The 17,870-nt window shown below is 42.7% G+C and overlaps 1 protein-coding gene across 3 annotated transcripts in view; it reads right to left on the bottom strand.

The window, feature by feature from the left end:
- Ablim1 (actin binding LIM protein 1) overlaps positions 1-17,870 on the bottom strand; it is a 279,926-nt gene that overhangs the window by 159,915 nt on the left and 102,141 nt on the right. The window contains exon 1 of one of the 3 annotated variants that reach the window (XM_071610882.1): positions 13,599-13,620. The exons of 1 other annotated variant lie outside the window; for it this stretch is intronic. In XM_071610882.1, coding sequence (XP_071466983.1) covers positions 13,599-13,617 — 19 coding nt within the window. In that variant the 5' untranslated portion in view covers positions 13,618-13,620. Of the gene's footprint in view, positions 1-2,635; positions 2,760-13,598; positions 13,621-17,870 lie in introns of those variants that run through there. One more of the 3 variants, XM_071610880.1, reaches the window with a different exon arrangement.

The raw sequence follows: 17,870 nt of genomic DNA, 5'->3' as shown, positions 1-17,870 counted from the left end.
CAACTGGAAGGGAGAGGGAGACTGATCAGGAGAACCAAAGATCATGAGGGTCAAAGAATGTCAGAGGACGCTCCATGCCAGCTGAGGTGGGATAGGGAGGAGGAGGGAGGTGTGTGTAGCCGGAGGAGGGGAGGGGGAAGGGAGGGGGTTAGTGTGCTTTGCTTCCAGCCCCTGTCACCCCTAAATGTGAGATTTTAGAGAGAAAACAATGGCAGAAATCAACGTGAGCGCCAAGTGGTGAGCACAACTGAAGTCGGAAGGCTTCCCCGCTGCTACGGCAAATGCTACCCTGACCTGAGTCTGTGCCAGGGTGAGTCCTGTCAGCTCCAGCAGGAAGAAAGGAACTTGGGAGCAAGAAGAAATGCAGAGGACTGGAAAAGTCCCCATATCAAGAAGCCACAGGTACTGTCCCAGCTCTGACAACAGTCCAACCTGTGTCTGCTGTTGGAGAATCTACCACAGGGCAGACACCAAGCTGTACAGGACAGAGGAAGTTGGAGTTAGGGCAGCTGCCTCCTGAGAGACTCACTGTGTAGTAATAGAAACCATGTATGGGACACACAGGATGAGTATGGTCCAACTACCTGCTGTGTGACCTTGAGCAATTCACTCACCTTTTCTGATCCCCAGTTTCCTCATCTCTAGGATAAATGCTGCGCTACACACTCCCCTGTGCCCTTCTCACATCACAGGCTACAATCAAGTTCCCTTCTTTCCATGGAAGCTCTGGTGTCACTGCCAAAAAAACCCTGCCTTTCTCTGCTGTTGGCTGAGGTAGGTGTAATCAGAAAGCTGGGAGGCCTCAAAATAAAAAAGGAACAGTCTTTAATCAGTGGGTAAAGGTTAAGATAATGCTAGTATGTGACCTCTCAATGGCCTTTCCAAAGTGTTCCAGTTAGAAAGTGGCTGCTGCCTTGTAAAGTAAGGGTAAACCCAGGCAGCCTAAGCTCTGGACTGAGGAGGAGTTGCTATGTGGTCTCCTGGTGTACAATGCATGCCACGTTTGGCAGGTCTGGGGCTGCCCTGCACCCCACAGGAATAGACTGAGAAGTGGCTTTTATTGTTCATTCTCCCATCACTCATAAATTACTTGCACTAGGACGCATCAGAGGTTGGGGCCATGTTATTCTAGGTGGGTGGGAGGTACAAATGAAGAGATCCAACCTTCAGTAAATGTCACAACTGTATTTGGCACTGAGAGATCCAGGAAGCACCCCAGCAAGGGATGAGACATTATCAGAAGCACCTGTATTTGCACCAAATCGTTTCACTCAACTACTGTTTATGCAGTGAAAGACCAAAGCTAAAGCAGGTCAGCACTGAAGACCTCGGGCGCAGAACAAATAGCAGAACCACGGGTCTGTCCTGACGTGCAGCCCTGACACTGACAAGCTGTCATGAGGCTATTTCTCAACCCATCCATTAGTGTAATAAATCCAAATTGCATTTCCAGCAAAAAGGATCAACTTGAGTTCAGCATTTTCATCTCGAATGTACTCCCTGTAGTAGCTTTAAGAGAAAGTAGATATAGATAAGTTGTTGAAATGGTCCAAGACATCCCCAGAAAGGCAGATGTCTGTGTGAGTGGTGGAAAGTATATCCCACAGTAAGAAGATGTGACCATAAATCTAAGCTTACCAGAGAGCAAGATTAAGGGTTGACCATTTACATTATAAGACCATTGGTGAAGGTCTCTAAAGAATTGTTAAGAGAAAAAAATGAAGTCACAGAAAAATGGTGATAGAATGATCCCATTTTTTAATACTTCTCTCATAGTATATCTAATTTCAGTCTAGAAAGATCTGGAAAGACATACACTAACCGTTAACAACTGAGGTTGACTGAGTAGGAAGGAAGAGCTTTCTTTAATTCCTATTTCTACATTTCACTTTCTTAACTGAAGATGAATTTATATATTACTTGAATAATTAAAAACAAACTCTCGCTGTCTTCTTTTGCAAACTAGAATTCAAGTCTGAGAGATTTGACTTAATTTCAGGGCCACGCCCAATGCATGCATGAAAGACACCTGTGCAGGGCACACCCACCTGGCCTTTTCACATTCTGCTTTATAATGTGATTCCGTTACCTTTGCCATGGACAGCGTCTTTGAAGAAAGCATTTGGAGGAGTGATGAAATGATAGGCTATAAATACAGCACACCTGAAACCTTCCACACAACAACCCTGCTTCTCCTTCCAGCCTCTAGCGAGGCTTGGGCTGGTCCCAACACAGCCCGAGGCTGTAGGAAGGACCCTTCCTTCCATCACATCTCTGAACCCACTGACTGGGGGAAGGGAGGTAAAGGAGGAAGAAGAGAATGAAGGTAGGATGAGGACAGTCTCATACACAACCAAAGATTAAAATGCGATAACAATCAAATGAGATGCACACCCTCAGGAGCTCAGTTGTGCAAACACTCCAGAAATAAGATGAGGTTCAGACGCTGTGGCTAAATTAAAGGTTCTGAATGAAGTCCCGGTTCGATGGAATCCCGGACTCCACAGTACAGAGAGTCTCCCACCCAAAACATGTCTGCCCGGCTTCCGATTGATCCTTGCCGGTTAGGTGGCCAAGCCCTGCAGTGCCACTCCAACTTCTGCAACCGCGCGCCCGGATCGATATTTATAATTACCTTTCTCCTTCACCATGGCAACCGGGTCCTTGGCGGAGCGGGCCGAAGGCAGCAGGAATGAACTCTGGGCGTGGAAGCGCCTAGGCAGACAGATCCGTGCTGCAGAGACCGAGGGGAGACGCCCCCGACATCCACTCGCGAAGTCCGAGGACGCGGCTGCCGTCTACGATCCCGCCCCCAGCGCGGCGGGCCCGCTCCCAGGCCCGCCCAGCGAGCGCGCCCCGTGCTCTCCGCGAGCGCCGGCCGCGCCCTGCTCCGCGACTCTGCCCCGGGGCTGAAACCACTCGCTACAGCTGCTGCTGTAACAAATGCAAAATTCCACCGTCCTAATCTCCGGTCACTGACACCACCTTGCATTCCTCACTCGCGAGCCCAGGGAGAACTAGCGACGAAATGCTCCTGAGCCCTGGCTCCCTCCCAGGGTGTGATAAATGATTGCCAGAGGAGGGAGTCCGAGCCACAGCCAGGGGTTGTTTCCATAAGTAAAACTAGTCAATTGTTAGCTTATTAGTTTCTTACGGCAGCTTCTTTCAGGCAAACTGAGTAAGGAAAATTGGCCCTAATAGAAAAAAAATGCTAGTGGCAACTTCATTTTCCTATGAAAAATGAAATAATGGACATTTGATTTGCCCTATTACCCCACCCCCATTTTACCAGAATGAGGGTGGAAGGAGAAAGGGACAGACTGAGAGCCAGCCTGGGAAGAGGAACTTTCAGGATTCATTTCCTTATCCAGGGTCTAATTCAGGATCAAAGAAAAAACATGTGACTTATCCAGTTAGGCAGGATTGAGAATCCACTTCTCCCTGCTTGGTTGGACTTTTCAAGATCTTCAGATATGTATCTGTGAGGGAGGAACCCTAGTTAAAATCAAGGGGCAGCCTGGTCTAGCACCATCTGTAACCTGGATCAGCATGAACTTGACCCTCAGCGTAGCTCCTGGCTTTTGATTTCTGACCTACCAGGTCACAGGCAGGTCTCCTGTGAGCAAGGGATGTCCTCCTTCACAAAACCGACACCCACCCTATTCCAGCACCTGTCTCCCCAATTTAGATCACTGGGGTCCCCACTGCACATCACATACACGTGGAAGAAACGTGATGAGCAAGAGGAAAAGACAGACGTCGCACCACTCAGGGAGAGCAGCAGATGGCCAACACATCTTTCAGAAACCAGAATGCACAGCCAGTATTAGACTGTATTTACTGCAAATATTGTAACGTGTTGGGTCTAAGAGAGCCAGGGGAACAGAAAGGAATGGAGTCAACCAACCTGCCTCAGCTTTGACTCAGAGGGTGGCTATGGTTTTAAATAAATTATGTTCGGTGGCATAGCTGGGGAGAAGGGAGGAAAATGGCCATTTCTTTCTATTCCTCTTGGGCAGGTCTCTAAAGCTGGCTTTCTGATGTGTAACAGTAGCAGAGCTAAGCAGCTGTGACATTCCTACATCTGTGACTCAGGGCTTTACTATTAATAGCTTGGAGTGTCTCAGTCTGTAAGTAAGGGCTAAGTCCCCTCTAGCCCCTTGGCCGTCTTTTCTATGACATGCTTCTCCCACAATATCCTCCACCAGCACCGCAGCCCCACAGGGTCATGTTTTTCCTACAACAGCGGCCAGCTGGGGTATAAGTACTGAAGAGCCTTTAAGCAGCTTCTCAACCTCCATTCATAAATGTGAGCCAAGATGAGAGGGACATGACCCAAAGTGCAGAGGGATGGCATGGTTCAAGAGCATCTCTAAGACAAGCTCTTTGCATTCCCCATTTTTCATGGTTAAAACTGCACTTGTCTGCTTGTCCACCCCTCATCGCCCTCAGAGTCTTTAAAGAGATGTTGACAAGCAAAATCAACTGCAGAGAACGGGAATTAGTTGGTGTGATGGGCCTAGCAGGTGAGTTTATTTTGCTATATTTTTGCTGCATAAATAGATCAGGACCTCACTTAAGCACTTTTCTCTTGAAGGCTCTGGTGATTTTCAGCTCCAGGGAAAGGGAACAGTGGGGCTGGGGTTGTAGCCCATGCTACATACATGCATAAGGCAGGGGGGAAAGAGAGAAGAAGAAGAAAAAGAGAAAAATTAAGCTACACTCTCTTTCTCTCCCCCACCCCACCTCTGCTGGAATGCAACAGTGGACACCATCTAGTCCAAACTGTAAATACCATTGCTTCCATTTCTCTTTAACTTGAGATGATGGCTTTTAATCCTGAGATTTAAGTTTACTAACCAAGCCGGTCCTATGTTGTAGTTCTGTATGTACCTGTGCACCTTTGGGGACAAATTGCACAGGGACGGAGTCTAGAAAGGCTCACTGACATCTTGGGAGTCGGAGAGAGCAGAGTAACAGCTGGCGCCTGTTCATTTTCATAGAAGCCTTTTCTAAAGGAAAATACTACATAGTGGTTCAGAGAGAGCTCTCCCCCACCCCACCCGCAGTGTTTTCCATGGAAAGAATTTTTCTGTACCACAGTCAAAGTGAGTGAGTCACCAGCAGTTAGTTGCTAAATAACAGGCATATGGCAAAAGTCCCTCCCGACAATCAGACACTGCTACTTTAGGATAAAAGCATCCACTCTGCACTTTCTAGATAACCAGAGGGTATTGCTAAAGTTATTTTTGGAATGTGGGAGAGTAAAACCAAATTGTTTTGCCTCCTTGCCTCAGGACAGAATCCTTAAGAGCTGCGAGAACAGAAGCCAAGTGGAGATATTTTCTACTTCCAGTTAGAAATGCAGCAACATAAATCAAGAGGGAAAAAAGAAAAAAGGAAGAAATTTGTGGTTCATAAGAAAGAAGAGTTTTTTTAATTCTTTAAGTTTTTAAATTCTTATTTCAAAGAAATTATCTCAGTCTCATTCCACTCAGATGAGATAAGTTTTCATAATACAGACACTGGCCCACGGTTTTATTTGTTGTTTTAACCCCCCTCCTCCCCGAAACTGACTCACTACTTTTCATTCACTCACAGAATGAGGCAAGGATTGTCCACCACTGACCAACAGAGACCATTCTGTTGAAGAGAAAAGCTTGTTAGTATGCATCCAGTCTTGGCAAAAATTCAAGCATGTATCATTTCAATAGAAATGCCAATTAAGAGGAAAATGTTGCCATTTGAAAACAAGCAGCCTGGGAGGGTCCTGAGCCTGCCCCCAGCACCTGTAGTGCAAGAATTTTGTGACCCCTCCATGGGCCCAAGAGCCCAGGTGTCCAAGTACATCTCATAACACCCCTGGGTCCCTGGGCAAGAGAGCACTCAAAATCCTTTCTAGCAGAATTTAGCAGAAAGAAATCTTGAGAACGAATTCCTTATTTGCTCTCTACTTAATGTTTGCACCTATCAACCTCACTTCAAACACTGATGGGATGTCCACTGTGTGCTGGGTCCCACACAGGCAGTACAGAAATATGAGGAGAGAAACCACTGCTTTGGAGGTGCTTAGAGTAGAGAAAATTCAGACCCACAAATATTCCCAGAGAAATTAAGAAGGTGTTAGACAACATGAGGCACAAGTGCTGAGCACTCCCCATCCTGGAGGCAGGAGAACAGGTGAGGACTGACAGGCCAAGGGAGGAGAGAGGGAAAGGTCATTCCATGCAGAAGATACGGCACAAGAAGGTATCAAGTAGTTCCCAGCTCATGGGCAGCAGGGGAAGCTCAAGATCCAGCAGGTGCGTGGTGGAGCACAGAGGGCTCTCAGTGCCACTCTAGGGAGGCTAGACCTGAGAAGTCACATGGCCAGCATCTCACACCTGAGCTACCTTTCTTTCCAAATGGAGTTCTAAAGGCTTCGGCTAACTTTCTGTTCCCAAACATATTGGCTCCTCCTTCCAAACTGGGTTGCGTTGGTGAGTGCATTTCCAGTGGTTAGCAGATTGACATGCAATAGATGTCCCAGAAGTAGCTATGTTCCTTCATTTATTTACACATTTCTCTGATAAGTGGGATCAAGGGATAGCCACCCACATGGGACATACAGCATGTTAAGAATGGGTTGTGACCCATTGGGATTGGCTTACCCTTCTGTAGTAGTGGCTTTGCACTCCTGGAAGGCAACAAAGATTTCATGCTTTTCAACCCCCACCAATATGGTCTGCAGACTTCTGGGGACAGAACTACTCAGGGTGCTTTAAATGCAGATGTCTAGCATGACTCTAGTCTGTAAGGGTAAGGCCTTAGCTACAGTCAGCTCCTACAGTGACTGAGGACCCCTGGCCCAAAAAACTGTCTTGCCAAATAGAAAGTTGGACGTGAACTTTACAAATAGCTATGCATATGCAGTCACATCTGAAAAGTAATCCGTATACTCTCAGTTGGCTAAAATAACAATCTGCCTGACAGTCACTTATAATCTTAATGAAAATTTATTGGAAGTGATGATTCCAAACTTTCCTACAGTCTGAGACAAATTCCTATGCGTCTAAGCCCTTTTGATCCTAACTCTGTGTCTTCAATTGACAATGCTTAGGATTTTTTCCATATGAATTTCACAGAATCAATGCCCAGTAAAACTCCTGTCCTTGAGTTATTAAAGTGGAATTTTACATTTGTATCCAAACTTCCCTGTAGGCCTTCTCAAAAGCCAGTCCTGAACTTAGACCTAAGGAATAGGTTGAAGCCCAAGAAAATGATAAAAATTATTAAGGTTTATCTAAATATAAACTATAAACAATATATAACTATATCTAAATATAACTATAAAAAATCCACTAAGGATATAGATGACAGTAAACACAAAGATCACTCTTTTTCTATAAGTGTAATGGAACCTATTTCTAGAATTCAAAGGATTCTTCTTCTTTTTTATTTCATTTTATTTATTTATTTATTTGTGGGTGTAGTACTAGGGATTGAACCCATGGGCATTCTGCCATTGAACAACATTCCCATTTACTCTTATCTATTTATAATTTGATTGTTTATTTATTTTGAGACAGTTAGACAGATATACCTGGCTCAAAGGATCTTTTGGTAAATTTCTCAGATTTTAGCCTAATTTCAGATACATGAGAAGTTCTCAAGTCTAGAAATAGCCCTGAATTACTTGTGAAAAAGCCATTATTAGCTTTCTCTCTTTTTAAAATATTTTCTAGGGAGGAATTTAGTTCTTGGTATATAAAAGCAGTCGTTTTCTATCAGGTGGAATTGGGATGCTCTTCCTGTCAAGGCTTTCTTCTTTCTGGTATTTAACATCACCCATGCTCTGAACTTGACTTTAGGGCAATGAAGGATTTACATGTTAATATCTGCAAATGATTGTGGGCTCTCTCTCAAAGGGAAGTGGTCACCTTAGGATGTCTGTGTTCACATAGCAATAGGCACAAAGTTGGATAACTACTGTTAGCTCTCCCTAACTATAACAGGTGTCTTAGCTAATCAACGTATAAAGAGAAAAGGTTCATCTTGGCTCACAATTTGGGAAGTTTTAGTCCATGGTTGATTGGCCCCATTGCTTTGGGGCCTGTGGTGAGGTACCTACCTTGATGGGGAGTATATGACAGAGAAAAAAATAGACACCTCATAGCTGGGACATGAAAGAAAGGAGGAAGGATTGGGTTTTTTCCAGATGACTGAAAGACCCACTCTTAAAATTTCCACCACCTCCCAACAGTGCCAAGCTGGGGACCAAGCCTTTAACACTATAGCACTAAGGAATAAATGTTGAAAGCTTACCATATGGCAAGTCCAAATTCTAAATGAGTATCCATTTTCTATAATCAAATAGACTGGCTTGAAAATCTAACTCAAGTAAATTAAAAATAAATTCACTCTCTCTCATATGAAAATTGATTTAGCAATTACTTGAAAGTTCTAATAATTACTTTGGAAAGAAAGCAAGCTAAAAAGGAGCTCAACCATGTCCCCTTGATAGCCTCCCCTCACTACCACTTTCACCATCACTTCCTGAGCACCTATTACATGTCGGCCACCGTTCCAGTGTCTTTACGATTATCACCTCATTTAATCCTCATAACATGGAGGAAGTATGTGTTATTACACTTTACCTGTGAGGAAAGGGTCAGGTCTGTCATAGTTCAAAGCCATGGGCTCTGCCTTTGGGTGGCTGCAGCTTCCTTTCTACAGAGGTTGTTAATTTCTCTTCCCACTCCCTGACTACCCACACACTCATACTTGCACTTACCCACACATACACACATGGGCAAACACACATCTGTACATTAATGCACATTGACTCCTTTGGCATTCCCAAAAACCCAGCAAAATGGAAAATCTGTCACATTTCCCCATGTTTTGTAGAAGAGTTCTCTCTCCTGATGCCTTATCCTTCATCAGTTCTTGGACCTCGTGTGATAGGACCTGTCAGTAAATAGCAGGTAATCTTGGCCTGTTGGGTTCCTCCTTAGCAGGACAGGGGAAAATAGTATACCCAGATCCACACACCAATGCAGCTCAGTTATCTGCCCTAATCACTTTCAAGGAACGGCATTTCTGTGGGTTACATAGAGACATTAATTTTTTTTTTTTGGTTACAGAATTTTTGAAAGGTTTACAAAACCCATATTGGCTTCCTTGTTCCTCCTCATGGCTCTCCTAATTGTACCCCGGCACACTCCCAGAAAACAGCTTTTCTCTTATTCCCCTGGGATATTTCAGTCATCACCTGAGGGACAAGCCAAATACCACATGTGACATGCACAACCATGCCCTCATTTGCTGCACAGGAGGGGTGGCACTGCCTCTAGCATGTCACCAGTTCTCAGCACACAGAGAGAAGGGACAGTGCAGCCCATGTTCTGGTTTATGAAAATCCACAGCTTGCATGATTAAGCAGGCATTAAAGAAGAGGAAACCTGAAGGCCTACAGCAAGCCTGTCCAGGGTTACACAATCACCTAGAAAATGGGTCAAAACTCCTCACGTCTGGCCTCCTACCCGTGCTGAGTCTATTATGCCACAATGGCCACACAGACAGCCTGATCAAACACAGGCTGGGTTTAAATTCCAGCTCCACCACGTGCTGAGTGACCTTGGACACATTATTTTCTCTCTGTGGGATTCAGAGATCTCATCTGTGAATGGTAATAACACTCCACTGGGGAGGTGGTAGGAGGACGCCAGCTTCACGGGATGTGGCCTGCTTAGTTGTATGGGGCCTTGTGCTTTGCTTACCTGCTTTGCTGTTACACTGAACTTTATAATAATTTGGCCAAGTGAAGTACAAGGGGAAAGTGGGGCACGCATTGTCAACAGGTGGGATTTGCACAGTATTCATCTCCCATTCCTGCTGCCCCATGAGTACTGAATTCCAGTGGACCCAGGGCGTATTGGAATTCAGGGACAGAAAGTGAGGACAAGGAACATATGTGACCGAGTCAACAGGGGAGTTAAATGGTCGTTTTTCATTCAAGCCATTTTCTTTGAAGGTAGAAAGAAGGCAATGGGAACCCGATCACTCCTATTCCTTGCCTGATTAGCCAACCTACCCACACTGAAAATGACAATACAGAAGGAAACGCAAAAACAGGACCGCCCCTGCCCCCTTCCCTTTCAGTCCCTGCTGACTCGTCAGTAAACCAAAGGTAGAGTATTGTGGAATAAGCATGTATTAAGGATGAAATAAAGCCAGGCGTGGTGGTGCATACCTGTAATACCAGAGGCTAAGAAGGCTGAGGCAGGAGGATTGCGAGTTCAAAGCCAGCTTCAACAAAAGCAAGGTGCTAAGCAACTCTGTGAGAACTCGTCTCTAAATAAAATATAAAATAGGGCTGGGGATGGGGTCGAGTGCCCCTGGGTTCAATCCCAAGTACTCCCCCCACACACAAAAAAAGAATTAAAAACAAAATAAAACCACTGTGTAGGTTTGCCCAGCATTTCTATTGTTCTGGAAATACATATGTACTTTCAATCTATGAAATGGATTTGTATGATTTTAGTGACTCCATGTGTGAATTAAATGCTCTTATATTTGCATTTAAAATTGATATTATATTGTGCAAAAGAATAAAGGAAAAATTCAGGTTAATCATTTAAAATTTAATTTCACCATAGGACAACACTGAATAGCAATCAAAATGCTACAAGTTGGGAGAGAGACCAAAAGAAAGAAAAAAAATTATATTTTATATTTTGGCACATTTTTTCCTACATTTTGAATAAGGAGTTCCCACATTTTCTATCTGCATTGGACTTTGTGCTTGGCAATGGATGAGGATGAGAGTTGTTCCTTATGAAATGAAAGTGCCAGGCATAGAGAAGGGACACAATGAGGACTGATAGCAAATGCTATTGGTCAGCTTCTCATGCTTCATCAAATTACAACAGAATAGGATAAGTTCCAAAACTTCAAAATTCAGGTTTTCAAAACCATTTTAGGCTATCAGGAGCTTTCAGTAGTACTGAAACTGGGAATTTAACCTGTACTGACATAAAGAATTCACCCCCCTCCTGATACCTTGTCATGTGACCTTTGCTGGCAAATGAGTAAAAGCCATGCGATGCCATCAGTCCAGGAAAGCATGGCTTTGAACTAGGAAATCTTCCCTGGGAGAGGAAGGAATGCTCAGCTTCTTCGGTCATTCAACAAGTAATTACTGAGTGCTCACTAAGTCCTAGAAAATGTTTCTAAGTGCTGGGATACCACAGTGAAAAAAAGACAAAAACAAATCTCTGCTGTGGAAGAGTTCCCATTCTGGTTGGGGGTTGGCACAGTAAAACATATGTGAGGCTTAGATGTGTAGGTGACAGGAAGCGTTCAGTGCTATGGAGAAAAATCAAGGAGGATAGTGTGGTTTTAAGCAAAGTGGTGGAGAAAGGCCTCTTTGAGAAATGGCCATCTGAGTAAACACCTGACGGTGGTGGAAGGATAAGCCGTCTGTACACCTGCAGAAAGCGCATTCCAGACAGGGAGGAGGGCGCTTCCCCGAGTCAAGGACATGCAAGAACAGGAGTGAAGGCAGAGAGGTGGAAGAAGTCAGGGTCCTTCAGCTCCTGTAAGGCCCTTGGCTTCTTCCATGAGTGATGGAGAGGGAGGTGAGAAGCCAATGGGGGCTCTGAGCAGAGGCAGTCACATGATCTGATTGTCCTCTCCATGGGATCCCTCTGGTGGATGTGACTAGTGAAGAAGAGCGGGCATAGACAATGGGCTGCTGAATTAATGCATGAAATGAAAAAGAGCTCAAGATTGAGAAGAATGTATGATAGAATGAGAGGGGGAAATGATTATAGAAATTAAGAAATGAGAACTGAAGATCAACATAGTATCAATACTGAGTAAGAAATGAGACGTCAAAGAACAGAGCAGATGCCAATAAAATATCTAATTCCTAGCACAGAAAAGTTAAAGATAATTTCAATAAAAGCAGAAGAAAGATCCTACAATAATGAGAAAAAGCCATATATATATAGAGAGAGAGAGAGAGAGAGAGAAGGCTTCAAATTTATGTCTGAGAAGTAGAGAATCTAAGAATTAGAAGATGTATTCAAGGATTAATACAACAGTGCCTTCCAAGATGAAGATAGATCTGAACTTACAGATTTAAAGTGTATAGATTTAATATTTTGGCAAGAGTTGATTCAGAATGCTAATCCAAGTCCTACACTAAGCTTTTGAACTTCAAGGATATCATTTTTCAGATATCAAGACAAAATAAATAAATAAATAAAAAGCCTATCACCTAGGAAAAGAGAAGAACACAGACTACTCTTAGACTTCTCCACAGCAACACTGATGCTTGAAAGACAAAGGAATGTTTAAGTCAGCTTCGCATTTCTGTGACGAAAATATCTGACAAGAACAACTTAGAGGAGAAGTTTATTTGGGGCATACAAATTCAGAAGTCTCGGTCCAAAGCTTACCTCATTGCCCTGGGCCCAAGGTGAGGCAGGGCATCAGGGTGGAAGGGCATGGTAGAGGAACAGAACTCCAATCATGGCAACCAGGAAGCAAAGAAGTTGAGGGAAAGGGTGGCAGAGAAGATGAACCCTTCCGGGCCATGCCTCCAGTGACCCACCTCTTCCAAACACAACCCACCTGGCTACAGTCACCACCCAGTCAGTCCTTTAAAACTAGGATGAGCTGATTGGATTGTGAGAGCTGTAACCTATCATTTCACCTCCAAATATTCCTGCATTAATACAGGAATGTTAATAGGGACAACTCACATCCCTATACCCGGGAGTCTTGGCAAAGGGAAGTGTGTCTCAAGAACCTTACACCTAGCCAAAATGTTGTACAGACATAAAGACAATGGAGACCACTAAAAACCCAAATGTGCTCAGACTGTACAAAACTATGAACCCTTCTTGGGAAAAGAATTTAACAACAATAGCCAGCCAATTAAGAGATGAGTCGAAATAAAGTCAGGAATGAAAACTTACAGTAAAAGGAGTAGCGATGAACAGTGAATTCAGTTACAATCAAACTGAGACCATATAACCAGGTTATGGTTACAGAAGAGAATGAGATTGTTTTGAGCAAAGAACATGAAAACAATGTTATAACTAATGAAAACCAGGGAGTAGGTAGAAGAGGAGTACCACAGTGTCACTGTCCTTGTTTACCCCACAGGAAGTAATGATGAGCACCAATCTGTCCTGTGATTCTGAACATAAGCATCTCAAAGAAACAATCTCAGATAACATCACCCAATTGCCTCATCTTTGCTTGGAGATGTGCAAAATCTCACCACTGCTTTTATAGCCCAGTTCCATTTCCTAGACTTGATAAGAAAGGATATCACAAGGCAAACGTATCTTCAGGGTTCCTTAAAAAAAGGGACATAGCATACTGTTCCCTTTTAACTGATTGTATCCAGATTCTTAGTTCAAGAAACAAAATTGTTCCTAATTCATTTATATCCCTACAATCTTTCCTCTAGAGACTGATGAATAAAACAAAGATGAATTAGTTCTAAGGTTACTCAGCTTATCTTTCCAGTTATTTAGGCTATATATCCATGAAAATGCCATAGAATTCCTGTGGCAAGATTTTCATTTATCAATACTCACTGTCCAGATGTAAGAGCATTCCTTGGGAGACTCTGCCCAGCCATTCCTCCTCTGCCCTCATTCTGCCTCTCTTTTGGGAAGGCATTGAGCCATGACTCTTCCCCTTGGCTAGATACAGCCAGATTCTTAGCAGATACTGGATTGGAGAAAGACCCATAGGTCAGTTGGCCAAGGACACACAGTATATATTCAGTCCTGAAAAAAGATGAATTGGGCCAATAAAGTTTTCATTCCTGAGAATCTGAAGTAAGAGATAGTCTCCATAAGTACCAGTCAGTAGTGGAGACTTGCATTTAAAAAGTAGGACTAGACAGAAGCAGGCATCACAGAGCCATGTATAGGGCCAAAGTTCTAAGGGGTGGAGTGTCAGAGGAAATCTAACAGGAGGGAGGAGATGGACATTCCCCTGAGCTGGGCTGCTGGTCCTGGAAAAAAGGGACTGTAAGTTATCCCTATTTTTATGCTAAAAAAGGGGGGAAAATTTGCTTTGACTCACTGGTCACTTTCAGTTAGTCCACCACTCAAGATTACAGGGATCAATACCCTGAAGAAACAAAACATGTTCAACAAACATTATTTTTTTTTCTCAAGCGAATCAGTAATTAATTGGATCATTTTACTGTGCAAACACAATGGAATTTGCGTGTACATGTACTGGGCTAAAGGGCTTCTTCCTGTAAAATATGCAAATGAGACTACTTGGATGAACTTCGGTAACAGGGGTCAGAGCTCACATCTACCTCACAAATATTCCCCCAATGTCTTTTCAGACGGCAGTTAGGTTTGGGGGAAAAGGATGTGATTTATGACATTTATCAAGCTCTACATAAATGTGTCATTTTATTATGATATTCTATTGTCTAAATTTTAAAAAGGGAGCTTATACATATCCGTAAACAACTGAATATATCTGCAATTCAAGCAGATGTGCTAGTCCTCTATGCCACTGTCCAACTGAGCTGCATTTCTTTCTCTTTTTTTTCCCTACATATTTTTATTGGTGCCGTATAGTGGTACATGCTGATGGATTTGTTGTTACATATTTGTACATGCACACAATACCCAATATAACAATATACTTTGGCCATTATCACTCCCCAGCACTTCCTCCCTCCCCGCCTCACACCTCAGTGCCTTTCTTATATTGATCTCCCTTTGATTTTCATGAGATCCACCCCATCTTTCTTTTCCTTTTTCCTGTCTAGCTTCCGTATATGAGAGAAAACATATGTCCTATCCCTTAACTTTCAATGTAGTTTTGATTTGCATTTCCCTAATTGCTAAAGATGCTGAACATTTTTTCATATGTTTATTGGCCATTTGTATTTTTTGAGAGGTGTCTGTTTAATTAATTTGCCCACTTATTAATTGGGGTATTTGATTTTTTCTGTAAAGATTTTTGAGTTCTTTATATATTCTAGATATTAATCCTCTGTCAGAAGAGTAGCTAGCAAAGAGTTCCTCCCACTCTTTAGGTTCTGTTCTCTCTTCACATTCCTAATTGTTTCCTTTGCAGTGCTGAAGCTTTTTAATTTGATGATATCCCATTTATTAACTCACCATTATTTCCTGAGTGTTAGGGGTCCTATTGAGAAAGTCATTGCATGTGCCTATATGCTGGAGTGTTGACCCTACATTTTCTTCTAGGAGTCGCATAACTTCTGATCTAATTTCTAGGTCTTTGATCCATTTTGAGTTGATTTTTGTGCAGGGTGAGAGAATAAGGGTCTAGTTTCATTCTTCTACATGGATAACCAGTTTTCCCAGCACCGTGTATGTTTTTGGCACTTTTGTCAAGAGTCAGATGACTATAGATGTGTGGGTTTGTCTCTGTGTCTTCTATTCTGTACCACTGGCCTGTACCAACAGACACTGCATAGAGAAAACGAACTGGATCAATCTTGGTATCCTTCTTAATGAAGAAGCTAACCAAGAAACATGTAGGGAGCAGCTGCTTGCATCCTCGTTAAACTCTTAACTGCCCAACTGAACCAGGGTCTATGTGACATCATGTTCAGCTGAAGTCTTGCTAAACAAATTAATGTCACATAATATTACCATGAGGGGTAATACTGGACAGATTGATGACCTCACCATCTCATTACTTATGAAATAGCTGCCACTCCATCAGGACTGCTGGCTACCAAGTGATGACAGAGTTTGTGCCCCTTAAGGACAAGTCTGGCCTGCGGGAAGGATAAGAGATGAATGTACCCAGCCGCACACTAGAATCACATAGTAGTCCATCAGGGAAAAGACTGATATGAAACAGAACTGAAAGTTGTTCCACTAGGCCAGAACATTCCAGCAATGTCAGAAATGACCTTACAAAATATCTGGGCCATCATGGACAGAAGGGAGAAGGCTGGATGCTGGCAGTGGCCTCAATAACTTGACCTTTCATCCCAAGTCCATCTTTATCCCATAGGGTCTTATTCTGTGTCATGAGAATTCTCCTTCTCTACTGGGCTACATGCAAACCTTTGCGAACTGGGTTTTTCTGGGCACTGGAGTTGGAATGTTCCCAGGCTCTGATAAATTTCAGTTGCTGTCTTTGCTTGTGGAACTTGGAGTAGGAGAGACTTCTAAACAGCAAGCAAATGAATCTTGGGGCTACAGTAAGGCACTTTCAGCATAAATAAGTAAATCAATTAAATAATGTCTCAGAGTAAAGGCCCTGCTTTTCTTTACACGGTATGTCTATAGATCTCTAGGTTGTATGGATATAAGCAGTTTTGAAGATTAAAGATATAGGATATAAATAGATATGAATGTATGCTTTGTTTGTTTGTTTGCTTGTTACTGGAGAATGAACCCAGGGGTGCTTTACCACTTAGCTACATCCCTAGCTTTTTAAATTTTTTATTTTGAAGTAGTCTCACTAAGTTGCTTAGGGCCTCGCTGAGTTGCTCAAACTGACTTCAATCTTTTGATTTTTCTGCCTCTACCTCTGGAGTTGCTGTGCACCACCACAGCTGGCTGGGATTTTTTATTTTGGTAAAAACAAGTTATTTCACCGATAGGAGGAACTTGGGTTTAATTTTAAATTGTATCTAGTGATAGGAATGCAAAATAACTGTGGAAAACAGTTTAGTTGTTCCTCCAAAAAAGTTCAATATAGGATTGTCATGTCCCAATAATACACTCCTAGGTATATACTCAAGAGAATTGAAAATACATACAAAATGTTGCATATAGCGTCCAGAGAAGCATTATTCATAATAGCCCCAAAGTGGAAACCATGCTAATGACTGGTAAATATGTAAAGATAATGTGGTATATCCATATAATGGAATATTACTGGACCATAAAAAGAATGAAATATTGATACAGACCACAACATAAGTGAACCTTGAAAACATTATGCTAAGTGAAAGGAGTGGAAGACAAAAGGTCATGTCATAGGACTCCCATTATATGAAATGTCCAAAATAGACAAATCATAGACACCTGGAATAGATGAGCAGTTGCCAGGGGTCAGGTTATGCCAGTAATACAGTGACTCCTCATGGGTACAGGGTTTCCTTTGAGGGGAGTAAAACTGCTGTGCAATTAGATAGTGGTGATGGTTGTAGATATACTTAAAATTATAGAACTGTACATGTTAGGATGACCAATTTTTTGAAATATATCTCAATTTAAAATGTGCAAAGTACCTTTATTTACCAAGCACCATGTTATACACTGGAGAAACTGACCACTAACACAACTCTTGCTAACAAGGAACTTACTGCCTGATAAGTTAGACTCTACAGATACAGTCCAGAATAAAGGGGCTCAGAAGTCCATTTGTGCATCATACAGAAGGGTCCCATAAGAGGACCATCCCCACCAGAGCTAGGTGGCAAATAAACTAAAAATACATTTGAAAATCCTCTGGTCTTCTCTTCCACCATATTAGAAACTATGAAAGGAGGCCCGGAGGTCTTGATCCAATACCACCTCTGATCAAACAACAGAATTCTGAGAAAGTCATTTACTTCTCTGGGGCTGACTCTCCTGCTCTCTGTAAAAGTTAAATGTTTGATTTCTTTGCTATTGACTTAAAGTTTTATTTTTATCTTTAAGAAACATCTAGAGCCTAGCACGGTGGTGCATGCCTATAATCCCAGTGACTTGGGAGGCTGAGGCAGGAGGATCCAAGTTCAAAGACCTCAGCTACTTAGCAAAGCCATAAGCAAATTGGCGAGACTCTGCCTCAAAAAAAAAAAAAAAAAAAAAAATTAAAGGGGCAGGGATATAGAGAAGTAGTAACATGCCCCTGGATTCAAT

This window comes from Marmota flaviventris, chromosome 4, assembly GCF_047511675.1.
Source record: "Marmota flaviventris isolate mMarFla1 chromosome 4, mMarFla1.hap1, whole genome shotgun sequence".
In the NCBI taxonomy this organism is placed as follows: domain Eukaryota; kingdom Metazoa; phylum Chordata; class Mammalia; order Rodentia; family Sciuridae; genus Marmota; species Marmota flaviventris.
This window is presented reverse-complemented; position numbering and strand designations above follow the sequence as displayed.